General features: G+C 38.0%; 1 protein-coding gene across 2 annotated transcripts in view; it reads left to right on the top strand.

Annotated features, from left to right (window-relative positions):
- Positions 1–15,255, top strand: part of CADM2 (cell adhesion molecule 2) — a 565,882-nt gene that overhangs the window by 283,471 nt on the left and 267,156 nt on the right. For both annotated transcript variants that reach the window (XM_089682919.1, XM_089682918.1), the window contains 2 exons: positions 3,180–3,317; positions 9,809–9,979. In XM_089682919.1, coding sequence (XP_089539045.1) covers positions 3,180–3,317; positions 9,809–9,979 — 309 coding nt within the window. The remainder of the gene's footprint in view (positions 1–3,179; positions 3,318–9,808; positions 9,980–15,255) is intronic.

The following is a 15,255-nucleotide window of genomic DNA, read 5'->3' on the forward strand; positions in this document are numbered from 1 at the left end:
ACACAGTTCTGGAATCTACATATAAAAACAAAACAAACAATAGTTCTCAATGGTCTCAGTTGCTAAACCTTTGCAATTGCTATTTTTGATGTTTATTTCACTTTTTGTTTTTTCGTGCTTTCTGTTAAATTCAGAAAACAAATAAATTGCACCTTAAGAATGACCAAAAAATATGCTATATTGATGTTCATTCACTGCAGATGTTGTACGTTTTACTAAAAGGATCAAAAAGACCAATGAGAAGAACAAGAAAGCATAAAATATGTCTAAGGTTTCACAAACGTTTTAATAAGAATAACATAACTGTATTACCATCATATATAATATAAATTACAAACATGTTTTGTACTGATTATAATATATATAACCATTGTTTAGGCTGAATGGTATTATAATTTTAAGGTTGTATTAATTTAATCAAACCATTGAAACAATAACGTGTCATTTAATTTTATTTATTTTTGTTGGTGTAAACCTATGAGGAAACATTAGAGGAACTGGATTTATTCTCTCTTGAGAAGGGGAGATTAAGGGGGAATATGATGAACATACATCAGTGGTTCATATAGTAAACTCGATGTAGAGCACCCTGAAGTCATCACAGAGGAAAAGGGGGCACTCTACGTCTGGAGGAAAATAAATTTAATCTCCAAACACGGAAAGGTTTCTTCACAGTGAGAGCTGTGAAAATGTGGAATAGACTCCCTCAAGAGTTGGTTCTGGCCAGCTCCGTGGATTGCTTTAAAAAAGGCCTGGATTATTTCCTAGATACACAGAATATAACTGGATACTAACATTTATAGGTAAAGTTGATCCAGGGAATATCCAATTGCCTCTCAAGGGATCAGTAAGGATTTTTTTCCCTGCAGGAGCAAATTGGATCATGCGTTGCTGTTTTTTTTTGCCTTCCTCTGGATCAACTGTGGGTATAGGATTATAACTTTTTTTTTTAATGGTTGAACTGGATGGGCTTTTGTCTTTTTTCAGCCAAACTAACTATGTCACTATGTAACTAAACATTTTTTTATTTATTTATGTAGCTTTTTCTTAATTTAATTATTTTTTTTCAGAGTCTTACACTCACAAATACACACAGTAAAGCTAATTTTTGGTGAATGGAAAATAACGTGGTTTTTTTCACATTTTGAGAGGAAACTGATGCAGTAAAAGGGATGATAAACAGACTCCATGCATATGCAGTGCTTGATAAGACCCAAAGATCCTAGAATGGAAAAGAACTGCCACCTGCTTAGGCAATGCTGCTATGTTCTTACTTTTAAAATAGAATTATGGCCTTCCATTAAAAACAATATGCTGCAGCAATTAAGTATATGCACATCTGCATTTAAATTTTCTCTTAGTCACCTTGTATGGTTGCACAAATACCTGTTGATCCTTCCAGTGAAGTCCACCTAATGCAGCTTCCTGTGATGGTGTGGCAACAATGCTACACTGTTCCTGAATTCAGAGCAGAGTTGCCACTCACATGTAGCCTGTGCCTGCTTGCACTACAGTGTGAAGAAAAAAAAAATGTTGCAGCAGGCATTGCTATTAGTGATGCCACTGGTGATTCATAAGACTGTGGCTTATCAATGAACACTTGACCACACCTAGTCCTGTTCACCATTTTCTAGATTGACAGCACTGACTCTATTACTGACACCCTCCCACTGTGATCTGCAGAGTCTGGGAGAGAAGCATGTGAGGCAGTAGTGAAGGAGGATTTGACACAGTCAGGGAAAGCAAAGGAAGTTTTTGAGGTTTGTACTTCAGATAATAACTAGATTGTGTACTTGTTTGTCATAGAGAAATCTTTAGTTGTAATTTAAAGCTACATATACATCTGGTAAAATAGGTATTGAACATGTCACCATTTTCTAGGTATATATATTTGTAAAGGTGCTATTGACATGACATTTTCATCACACGTCGGTAACAACCCATGCAATCCATATGTACAAAGAAACCAAAACAAGAAGTTCAGAAATTAAGTTATATGTAATAAAATGGAATGACACAGGGAAAAAGTTGAACACATGCAAAACGGCATAGAAAGCCAAGACAAAAACTGAAATCTATCAGTAATTAGAATGCAGTCCTGTCCCTTGTCAGTGAAAATGGTTCAGTCTCAACTGATGGCTTATAACAATGTGTCTCATTACACAAGAAGCATCTCATGATGGGTAAAAGTAAAGACTTCTCTCAAGACCTTTGCAACTTTATTGTTGCAAAACATAATGATGGCATTGGTTACAGAAAGATTTCTAAATCTCTGAATGTGCAGTGAGCTAGATAAGCCTGTGAAATACTGTACTGGGAGAAAATAGTCTGGTCAGATGACACCAAAATGTATCTCTTTGGATGCCATAATACACTCCATATTTAAAGGCCAAATGACACTGCATATCACCCCACAAATACCATACTAACAGGAAATTTTGGAGGTGGGAACACCATGGTGTGGGGCTGTTTTTCAGCATACTTCATATCATTGAAATAAGGATGAATGGAAAAATGTACCAAGACATTCTTGACTAAAATTTACTGCCATTTACCAGGATGATGAAGATGAATCAAGGGTGGACATTTCAGGAAGACAATTATTCCAAACATAAAGCCAAGGAAACTCTCAAGTGGTTTCAGAGAAAGAAAATAAAGCTGCTATAATGGCCCAGCCAATCACCTGACTTGAATCCAATAGAAAATCTATGGAAAGCATGAAAGATCAGAGTTCATAGAAGAAGCCCATGGGACCTTCAAGATTTGAAAACTGTTTGTGTGGAAGAATGGGCCAAAATCACACCTGAGCAATGCATGTGACTAGTTTCTCCATACAGGAGGAGTCTTAAAGCTGTCATTACCAACAAAGGATTTTGTACGAAGTATTAAATAAATTTCAGTTAGCGCGTTCAGTACTTTTTCCCTGTGTCATTCCATTTTATTATACATAACTTAATTACTGAAAGTATTTGTTTTGGTTTCATTGTACGTATGGATTGAATAGATTGTTACCAACATGTGGTGAAAATTGTATGTCAATAGCACCTTTATAAATATATTTACTGAGAAAAATGGTGATGTGTTCAATACTTATTTTATCCGCTGTATATTCAATTAAAATGAAAATGATATACAAAGATATGTATTTAATATTTGTTTTTCCTACTTATGTCCTTTAGGTGTCCCTGAAAAGCCACACATCACTGGATTTACATCACCAGTTATGGAAGGGGAAATAATTCAGCTAACATGTAAAACATCTGGTAGTAAACCAGCTGCTGATATCAGATGGTTTAAAGGAGACCAAGAAATCACAGGTAAAAAAACAAACAAACATGGATTTGTTTTTGGCAATTCTGATTTGAAAAGCATACTGTACCTTGTGGCTTTTTATATCAGTTGTGATAATAACGCTTGATTCACCTTCATTTTTCATTTCCTTCATTTTTGTCCAGGAAATACAGAATTTGGTGCCTTTTACTCATTGTTGGGAAATGAGGGAGAATTCTGGTCAGCATTGGTTTTAACCAACAGATGCAGAGAATTCTGATGGTGTCTTCTTGGGGTTCACTGGCTGCAATACCACATAAATGAGGAGCAAATGTACTTTCCTACAGCTCTATATACAACTTGATCTGATGCTGCATGGGGATCTGACATATCTGCTCTCTAGCACCAATCCAAGGAGTCAGTCTTGTCTAACTGTATAATCAATGGTACAATAGAATATGTTTTATACCCAGGGATCTTTGGATTTCACCAAGTTTAACCCCCCTGGCGGTATTCCCGAGTGTAGCTCGGGGTAAAGTTTCAGTACCAAAAGCGGTAACCCCGAGCTACACTCGGGCTTTACCATGCGGCATTGCACAGGGATTCTCTACAGCGCTTACCTTGTCCTTCGCTCCCGCGATGCGTCCCCTGCAGCGTCCCCGGCCATCTCCTCCGGCCGATGCCGGCATCCGGCTTCCGTGTTCCGGTCCCTGTGATGTCGGAACGCACGGGCGCCGGAACCGGCGGCAAATTTGAAAATTTTTAAAAAATGGCATTTTTTTAAATGATTATTTCATAGCAAAACATTCCTGTATCAAAGCATTTCACATACATTTTGTCCCTACTGCTTTGTCCTGTGCCCTGCCTGCATTTTTACTGTTCTTTCTGCCTGAAAACTTAGAAAAGTCCATGGTGTCCAAAAAGCCTCCCTTTAGGTCAAAAGCGGTTTTAGACCAGCTAAAATACAGTGATAGTAAATCAGAACCACTTGCAGAATTGAGTGATAATGATTCGTGGGGAAATTCGTCATCAGACACTGAAAACGATTTTGCGACTTTGCTCAGTGATGTGCGAACTTGGCGCTATATTTCAAATTTCAGTGTTTTGGTTTGATTATATTATTGAATTAAATGTATTATTATTATATTATTATTTTTTATGAGCATTTATTAAATTATAATTTATGAATTCGTCTTTCAAGTTTTATCATATCCGGAATGTTTACTAGACTCTTGTTCGGACATATTTCAGTGAGTTATTCCTAAATTACAGGCCTACAATAAAAAAAATACATATTTCCATGCAAAAAAATGGTACTGCTTTCAGCAACAAAAATCTGAAATAATCATACAGCCAGGGAGGTTATGTAAGTAATTACTAAGAATTGCAGGCCTACAATACATAACACCAAATTTCCATGCAGAAAAAAATGGTACCGCTTTTGGTACAAAATTCCTGACATAATTATACTGCCAGGGAGGTTAAAGCTGAACTCCAGCCTTACATTTAGTCTTGCACAGTTATTCTATTCTACACTAATACTGCTTACTCTTGAGAAGCTGCAGCAAGTGAAATGGCACCCACCTCATTTCATGGCTGGAGGATGTCCAGCATCATCTATCCATTTCCTTCTCAGCCTTCCAATACCTTGCCTGCCTTTTTTATTCATTAGATTTCAGTTCTTTCATTCATGGGGTTTTAGAATCTCATGCAGGCTTTACTTAGGGCATCTTTCATGTTGATCTCCCACTCTTTCAGACTGACGACCATCCATCAAGGCATTATGATATTTGCATAACTCTTCCCAAGAGCCAGTCCATTGCTTGAATTAAGGTTGAGGGAAGGGCTCTTGAGCAGAGTACTGAGGCTGGTGATGTAATGTTTTCTGGAAATTTTGAACAACCTGTTGGCCCTTCCCACAAGCCATGTTCTGCCTATATTGCATAGAGAAACACAGAGACAGAAATATTATATTGCTAGGTTTAAAATAGGCTATACAATCAAAATGGATAACTTTCATTTAAAACATGTGATTAACATGTTGCTGAAAGGTGTATGGGAAAAGCAGGTGGGGCAAAATATAAGCAGATTAAACTTCAGATTTAAAGGGATATTGAAGTTTTAATTTTTTTGTATTAAAATAATAAGCATGTTATACTTACCTGCTCTGTGCAATTGCATTGCACAGAGCTGCCCTGATCCTCCTCTTCTAGAGTCCCCCACCAGGTCTCCTGGCTTCACCTCTTCAACAGGTGCCCCCATAGAAAGTCACTTTCTATGGGGGCACTCATGCATGCTCCCTCCCGAGCAACCCTGTCTGCATCTATTGACAGAGACAGGGCAGCTCGGCCCCGCCCCTCACTCCCTTTTCACAAAATGTGATTGCCATTGGCTCCCACCACTGTCAGTCTACCCAGTGAAAAGAGAGAAGCTGTTCTTGTGCACATTGTTGGATCGCAATCGGGCTCAGGTAAGTATAAGGGGGGGGGGGGCTGGGGAGATCCTCTGGCATGGAAGGTTTTTTACCTTAATTCATAAAATGCATTAAGGTAAAAAAAAAAAAACTTCAGCCTTTGCACCCACTTTAAATATCACACACATACACACACAATATACAGTAGTTATCAATAGAATGCCTTGATCCATCTTTCTGCACATGCATAAGAGGCCTTGCTTGCACTTATTGTGTAGGCCTATTCAGGGGTGGACTGACCATTCGAGCACTCAGGCACTGCCGGGGTCAGTAGGGGGCCCCATAAAATGCCCCTGGAACCTTTTATAGGCTTTTGTGGGTATGCTTTGAGTGTGGGCAGGGACACAGGGGCCCCATGATCCCCTAATGCCCAGGGGCCCCATGAGTTGTCAGTCCACCCCTGGGCCTGTTCTGACATTGTCACCATCATGAAGCCAACCCTGAGCAATGCTGCTGCTTGATCACATGCATGTAGGCAGGAGGTGACTGCGAGGAGGCTGGAGGAGATCATCAGCACTACAGGGAAAAGAAAAACCTGACTGAACTGAGCACATCTCAGGGTAAAAGTGATTCTTGTATAAATTAATTATAAGTTGTGCATCCTAGAGTTCTTTTTTATGTGTGTTATTAACTGCTCACTTTAGAACATACCCTGAAATAGCTGGAAAAAGTTACATATTAATAATCTTAGTTTATAACCTATTTTTTTCCAAAGCTTTTTTGATGTGTCCTGTTTTTTACATGATTGCATTTGGGTAAGGATGAAGATAATTTGAAAATGTGCAACGAAAAATGTATGTGAACTGTGTCAAATTTGCCTGCCCACTTCAACCTGTCATACCATCTGGCATGCAGATAAGATGCAGAGTGTGACTGCACTGATGCTTTCAGTCGGCATTTATATACTCTTTGCAAAGTTTAGCTGTAATAGTTTAACCTTTATTAATATTGTTTCTGTTATATTATCTACTGATTCTATCTAATAAAATGCATTCCATGAGCACCACATATTTTCCATTAGTGTAATTATATCTGCAAAATATTGACTTTTTTAAATTTCTACTGTATTCATTATTTCTCTTTATTTTTTAATAGAATTTCCTACCAGCCAGAGACTGTCTCTGATCACTCATTCGGGTTCTTTAAGTATATTTCCAGTTGTGCAGCCAAATTGGGATAACACCTAGTTTACATTTGTTACATATCCCAATTTATACAGCATAACCTAAAAAAAACAAAGATTGCACCTTACATTTTTTTTCTAGATGTTCTGTTCTGGACTCACCAGCAATGAAAACTCCTAGGTACTTATATTTGTATATGAAGGGGTTGGGCAGCTGTGTTTGCCCTAATTAACCCTTTCTGTACTGTGCAGAGAGATCTTCATTATCAGTTGTAACTAGATTTGAACACTGTCCTAACAAAGGGCTAAAGGTGTATTTAATTTCATGTTAACCACATCCCCGCCGTCCTACAGCAGATATACTGCTACAGGGTAGAATGGGTATGCAAAATCACGTATATAACACAAAAAACAGCGCAAAAATTAAATAAATAAAAATAATCACAAATAAATAAATGTCCGTGCAAAAATATATATATAATATTTCAAACATAAGTCCTTATTTTCCCAAAAGGATTTTCAAGACAATGTTCCAAAATGTGCTTCCACCTAATCACCACGTGAAAAATAATATTGACCGCACTCACCAGATGGAGGTGAGTAATAAGCCTCATAGGATATAAGGGATCCTATAGCCCCTCAGGAGGAACTCAAATCGCCTTCACCCTGCTTAGATACAGCAATCGACTCCACTCTACTTCTCCATGGAATCCTCAATAATGTGCAAGGAAAGAAAGGCTACATAGTGTAATACTGCCACTCAATACCATATAAATCGATAGAATAAGGACACTCACATGTTTCAATAAAATAACAGGCCTTGTTTAATAGCCTCAAAGGCTTCAAAGGAACAAGTTTCCAAATTGTAAATATAGGGATCTATAATCTATAATCATATATGCATGTGATTTTCACGGCCGCAGCTGTCAATCACAGGGTCCTGGCCAGTGATTACCCGCTGGCACTCGGTGATTACCGAGGATCTCCAATGGTAAGGAAGGCTGCTTTGTTTACTAACAGTCCTCCTCCCTGTCGGCTCAGGCACGCTGCTCTGCATGTGTGCCCAAGCAGTGTCCTTACAGTGAAGCACCAACACACTGCCCCCCCCCAGTAAAACACTCCCAGCCCACCCTTTCATTGCCCTCATGTTAACCCCTTCCTGCCTAGTGCCATTAGTACAGCGTCAGTTCCTTTTTTGAGCACTGATCACTGTATTGGTGTCACTGGGGATTTCAGTGACACTAAGTCAGTTCTTCCCCAGTATCAGAATGCCTGCCATTAGTTAAAAAAAAAATCCAGTATCTATACCGCCATTTTTGAAAGCTATAACTTTCACGTAAACCAATTTATTTACACGTATTGGGATTTTTTTTTAGCAAAGACATGTAGCAGAATACATTTTGGCCTAAATTTATGATGAAATTTGTTTTTTTTATTTTTTTACTGGACATGTTTAATAGAAAAAAGTAAAAAATATTGTTTTTTTCTCAAAATTGTCAACCTTCTTTTTATAGCGCAAAAAATACAAAATGCACAGGCGATCAAATACCACCAAAAGAAAGCTCAATTTGTGGGAAAAAAAATTAGGAAACTTTTATTTGGGTACAGTGTTGCATGACCGTGCAATTGTCAGTTAAAGTAAATCAGTGCCGTAACGCAAAAAATGGCCTTGTAAGGAAGGGGGGTAAATCCTCAGGAGGGCAAGTGGTTAACAGACTTAGGACAGACTCATTCAAAATCATTGGGGTTGATTTACTAAAACTGGAGAGTGAAAAATCTGGAAAACCAATAGAAACCAATCAGCATCCAACTTTTTTCGTCAAAGCTTAATTGAAAAAGCTGAAGTTAAAAGCTGATTGGTTGCCATGAACAGCTGCAACAGCTTTTGCACTCTCCAGTTTTAGACTAAAAATCTGAGAGTCCATTTAATAAATAGTTTAGTCCTTGATGCACTTGGGGTTCAAAAAGCGGCAGCCATCCTTGGGAGTGTAGTTGACTCTAAGTATTAAGATCAGAGAGAGAGAAAGAGGCGACAGCTAAGTGCAGCAGTTAAGAATTAATTTATTCCAAAGGATTAAAAACACTCACAAAAAATAGGAGATTAAAAAGGTTCATCTGTGGATATGTGTAGGGCCAATCCTCTCCATCCTGCAGGTACCGCAAGTGGTGGTCTCAGAGGAAGATCATGGTGACCAACCCCTTCTGGAAGGGGATTACTTCTGTTCCTCTCCCCAAACACCGTCCTCCATCAAGTTCAAGATTATCTTGTGGTAGTCTCCATTGATGTGGGTAAATCAAGGGTTAAAGTGTAGCACTAAATTCTTTTAAGGAAAACTTTATCTTCCATTCTGCTTCCTTAACAGAGAAACTTGTGTCACAAGTTTCTCTGTTAAGGAAGCAGCATAGAAGATACATGTGATGCAGAAAAATACAGTAAGAAACAAATTCATGAAACAGGTTATAGGACCATTAGATAGTGAATATGTATGGATTATGTATAGAGAATAAAAACATTGATTAGTCTTACATTAATTTCTCTTATTTGCTCCCACTGAATCTCCTACATATGCCATTGAAAATTTTTGATAAATAAATAAATAGAAATATCTCTTGTTATCACCTGTTCCGATCATGCGATAAATCCAATGAGACTGTAACTTCCAGTAGTGATTTGACAACACAGTGCATCTGCTACACAGAAATTACAGGGAGTCTTAGCAGTCGTGCCAAGGTTTTGAACTATGGGACACCTTTCCCCTATGTAATGAAGAGGGGTTTGGATCCAGTTCAAAAATTTGAACTTCAAAATATGATTGCTCTATTAAATTAGGCTGTTAATTTACTTACAAATACATTTTTTTCAATGTAACATACTGTAAGAATAGCATTTGTTAGCATGTTCATACTATCACATTAACTTTTTGAACGTTTCTCTTTTAAAGGTATGCAGAAATTACAAGAAAAAGATAGTAATGGAAAGACATTCACAGTTATTAGTTCCCTGGATATCCGAGGGGATCGCAAAGATGATGGGGCAATTGTTCGTTGCAGAGTTGACCATGAATCTCTCAACTCTACACCACATATAGCAAAGCAGACCTTAGAAATTCACTGTAAGTATAAATAATATACATTGTTACAAAAGAGAATGACTTTAATGTAAATGCTGCCTTATATGATATTTACTTTCAAAGCCCAATCCCTCGCAAAACTCATTTGTTAATTTTGGATCAACAGTTGACTGAATTTCTTGTTGAATACGTATTATTTATTTAGTATGGGCATTTATATTGGTCCAACAATTTATGCAGCACATTGCATTTATACATGCATACACAGTGCACATTGAGATCAGTCCTTACCTCCAAAGAACTTAAAGTAGAGCTATAGGCAAACCTTTTTTTTTTCATTTTAGATAAAGTAAGGGAGGGTTATAACCCCTATCAGATTTTTTTCCATCTGTGTCCCATTGTGGAGATTTCCCTTCAATTCTTGTCCCATATAGGAAGTGAGAGGAAATCCCTGCAAATTATGAGAATTCCTTGGGATCCCCCAGGTCAACAGAACTAATGTCCCCTCAGAAGAAACCCCCTCTGTTACTATTCTGGGGACAGCTCAAAATTTGGGATTTTCTTTTACATTCAGTGATAACGTTGAACAGGACAAATAGAGAGGGTGAATCACCTTAGTGGGGGCACAAACAGCAATAAAAACTGACATGCATTCTAATCCCTCTCCACTCCATCCAAAACTAAAAGGTTTTGCTCTTAGTTATACTTTAAAGTCTATGGTCCCTATCATACATGAATATACACACATACTAGGGCCAATTTAGATGACAGTCATATCACCTACCTTGTATTTCTTTGGTATTCCAGTGGTGAGATTTCCCTGCTGCATTGGGCGTCTCCATTCTATGCCACAAGCTCAAATTGAAGATATCACTCTCTTGAAGCTTGTCCCCTTAGTCTTTTTGTTAATTCTGCTTTATTAAGAATATATTAAGACTCTATGTATTACATCACTCTTATCTATGCTGCTGTATTTTACAGTGCTTTGTGATGAAAATGCATAATTTATTATTATTTTTAAGTGGTAGAAATAATGAGCTAATTAATATTCTGTATAAAGTGAACATGAGTCTATTCTATTCATGAGCTCATTAAGAATCTGTTAAATTTTTTTAACCATACATAGCCTTAAGGGAGAAATTCTTCTTTCATAGGTGACCTGCCCCTCAGATACAGCAAGTGTTAATAGAGGGCACAAAGAGAACATTTTGGCTTACTAGAAATAACCCTTATATGGAGAAAATTGAGCAAAAAAGCATTGTATTTAAAATATCTCTCAGTCTGTGTTTAATCGCACATATAACAGGCTAGATAGATAGATAGATAGCCAATTATTATTATACAGGATTTTTATTGAGATAAGGTTGGTGATTTAGCTTGGGCAGAGTTGTTGATGGTTTTGTAGGTTGTCGTTAGTGTTTTGTATTTTATTTTGTTGTCGAGTGGAAGCCAATAGAGGAATTGCCAGCAGGGGTAGCAGACACTGAATGATTGCTAAGGTGGATGAGTCTGGCAACATGGAGCAAAAGGAGCGACTGCCTGTGGAAGGGAAGGCCATTGAGGAGGAAGGTGCAATTGGAAACACTCTTGCTTTTTTTTTTTTTTGGTAGATTCCTAGATTTCACTGATTGATGACTTAGCTAATACTCTAACCTTAGTAAATTTCTCATGAGTGTCACTTAAATTAAACATCTGTATAATTTGAAGGAAACCAGTTTACTTTTTGTGCAGCCAGACATTTATTTATTTATATTATGTACTGTATTTGTATGGGTTTGAATAGTGTGACGCATTGGTCTTGATAAAAGCCAAAATGTTGACCACTAATATATATTCAAGTTTGTTCATTGAGATGGTGCAAAGTGCAACTTGTGAACTTTTAAATTAACCCCCCTACATATTGTCAAGCTTTGTATATTTGTATATTTGAAGGTATACATCTAATTAAGAATAAATAAACCTTACATTTAAGAGCCTGGGCAGATATGCAATCAAAGAAAAAGGCAGCTAGCCACGTAAACAAACTGGCAGTTTAGTTTTCTTGGGGAAGTTGAATCAAGTAGTGAAAGTTGATACTGGCTCATCAGTGAGGCAAGAATATCTATTGGGACAAAATAATAATGCTCTCCTCAAGTCTCTGATTCCCCTGTTCTTGCTGATGACAGGAGAACAGTCTTTTGTCTAGACCATAGGATTAAGCTCCTTGCCAAGTGAAACACATTGGGGTATTTGCATCTCAGATGGACTGATCACTTTGTTGGACTGATGATATAAGGCCTTTATTACAGTGAGCTGTTCCCTTTCTTCTTTTGGACCTACTGGGACACGTTTTATAAAAAAAAAAGTGAGAGAACAAGCTGTGGGACCCAGCATTTCATAAATCTTCCTCCCTGTGATTTTCTGAACTTTGCTTGTTTATGCAGAATTTTCCCAGAATGCATTGCAGAGTCTTCACAATACAAAAATTAAAAACTTCTAATTTTACACTGCTCCAAACATTTTCCATGCTGCACTCAACATGACACATACTTCCTTCACCCATATGGAAAAACACTCACTGAAAAGAAACAACCTCAACAGTATAAATTATTATTAAAACCCTTTAATCCACATTTTTCAATTATACTTTATTCCATAGATAATGCCTCTAGAGTGTTAGATTATACAGCTCAGTGTAATACAACAAAAACTGTTAGTGTAACAATGTTTAAAAAAAACAGCTAAAAACATAGTAATTTATGCTATCACATATACAGCTGCTTTGATAGCATCAAGGAATAGGTTCATTCTTGTATAATCTACAGATGATGTGCTTGACAATAATTAATGCTGTCACAGTGTATTCAAGCGTGCATGCCATACTCCTCTTGCTGATGCATTTCATCAAATCATGACTTTCTCTAGGAGGACCATTGCCCCCTCTACAGCTGCCATACCTAATAGTAATTCACACAATCCTTGTCATTGTCAGATTGTGTTCAAGAGTGCATGTCATACTCCTCCTCCTGTTTTGCCACACAGCCATTGCATTCTGAACACACTTTGCATTTCGAGCATGGCGGCTGTAGAGTATAAAGGTTTTAGCCTATTCACTGGATTTGTACCTCTATACCTGGCATTAATAAAAACATTATTACACTACCAGTTTTATTGTGTAGCACACTCCTAGTTTAGCTAGGGGGAGCTAGAGTCCTGATTGTCAGTGAGGAAGGCTGATTAGCAGCCTGGGTGTAATAGCCAGAAGGTCAAATTGTGGTCAGGAGCTGAGAGGCTTTGCAAATCGCCCCCTCTGGGGTTTCTCCCTGTTCTAGGGTTTTGGAGGGAGGCCCTAGAGGCAGTGGGTGAATCTGAGGAGTGGCTGGCTTGAACTCTTGAGGGGTCCTAACCAATCTCCAACAGAAGGCTTGGCAAGGGGCTGGACACCCTTAAAAGTGTTGGAGCCTGCTCAGCTGCAGGGAGAGTTCGGGTGGAAGATAGTGAGGAAGATGTGAGGCTGAAGGAAGGATGCTGCAAGGGGGCTCAGTGGGATGGGGCCTACCTGCAGGCCTGGAGCTGGAAAGGAGGAAAACTCAGAGCTCACTGGCGCCCTGAGAGAGGACCTTCTGTATGTCAGGGAAGGAGCGGCCCAGCTGATAGGCCTGGTGTCAGCCCCCAACCCACTAGCAGTACAGGAGTGGATCTGAGTGAGTACACCTGCACCCCCTGGGCACATAGGAGAAGTTGCACTCTGATGGGAAACCAGATTTGCCACCCACCCATGACTGTTCATCTCTTAAAGTGACAGGAACCAGATACCCTGTTCAGGTATACTTCCAGATTGCTGGGTGAAGAGGAGAAGTTCATCTAGGGTCTGAGGTGGTACATTGGGAGGGGCTGGCTAGCTCCTCAACAAAAACTGTACTGTAGAGAAGGCTTGAAAATTGTTTCAGGAAGTTGTTCCCAGTTCATCAGTAGCCCTGGGCATCCTGTACACCCTTAACCTGTCCCAGTTAAAATCCCCTAAATAAAACAACAAAACAAAAGCTCAAGAACTGATTTCTGACTCTGGATTCAAGCTTTCGTGAGGATGTGTAATGCCTGGCTGTGCAGGACTATAGGGGTGGCTCAAATATATCGACTCCTAAGGGGGTAGTGCTACAATTGTAATATACAAAGATATATCTTTTAACATAATGGAATTCTTATATATGGAGTAAGATATTACTCAGAGACTTGTATTAGGAGGCTTTAATAACCTTCTTTGACTTTGGCACCATTTTCTTGATATCGGTGAAGCAAGTACATGTTTGAAGGATTACAGTGGTGGAGAATTTGAAGTTTTTAATTTTTTCTTATTTTTTTTTCTGATGAAAACTAGAGGATACATTACATTTTAATCACAGACTTCACAATTATTTATTTTATTACAGGTAGTTATTTAGCATTATCAACTTACACAGCACGTTACATATATATTGTACATTCACATCACTTCCTAAACCTTCAAAAGCATACAATCAAAGGTCCCTAACTCACATTCATATACATACTAGGGCCAATTTACTCACCAGCATGTCTTTGGAGTGTGGGAAGAAACCCACACAGGTACAGGGAGAATATGCGCAGGTAGTGCTGTGGTTTAGATTTGAACCAACTACCCTAGGTGGAAGTGCAGACCACTTAGCCACCATGCTGCCCTAGGACTATATTGATTGTTATACTCCATTAGGAAGTATTATTTTATTGTGTTTTGCTTTGTTTTTTTCATAAGAGAGAAATTAGCACATTTGTGTTAACTAGTTATATGTATATTTTTTATTAGAGGCAGAGCTATACACATTGGGGTTGATTTATTAACGGCAAATAGGCTTGAAGAGCCTTTTTGCCTTTAGCAAATTAACCCTATTGCATTTAATTCAGTTTTTGGGTGTTAGTTTTCTTCTTTTGTATTATACCACTCTCAAAATTCAGACGAGTCCTCATGACTGCAAGCATTTGTATGCAACATAGTAGTAGATCATCTACACAAATGAGAGAAAAATTGGTTGTACAGCTGAAGTAAAAGGCTTAAAAAACTTTACATTTTGGTTCATTTTTCTTAGGGTTTTTTTGTAGGCTTTAGTGTTAGTGAAGGACTTTTAAGTACTTTTTAGTTTTTAAAAACTAACAGAATAATTTCACATTAACATTCAAATAAAAAAGTGATAGAGTGAAATATGTGCCGGTCTAAACTCAATTGAAGGGTTTGAAGTGAAGGGCTCAGTGAACCCAGTAATATCTCTGCAAACTAAATTATCTTTTTGACAATGATTAAAGGAAGAAAAAATTGCTGTCAATTT

The sequence above is a fragment of the Staurois parvus genome, unplaced genomic scaffold, assembly GCF_062004578.1.
Source record: "Staurois parvus isolate SC_StPar_1 unplaced genomic scaffold, SC_StPar_1.0 ptg000299l, whole genome shotgun sequence".
NCBI lineage: Eukaryota > Metazoa > Chordata > Amphibia > Anura > Ranidae > Staurois > Staurois parvus.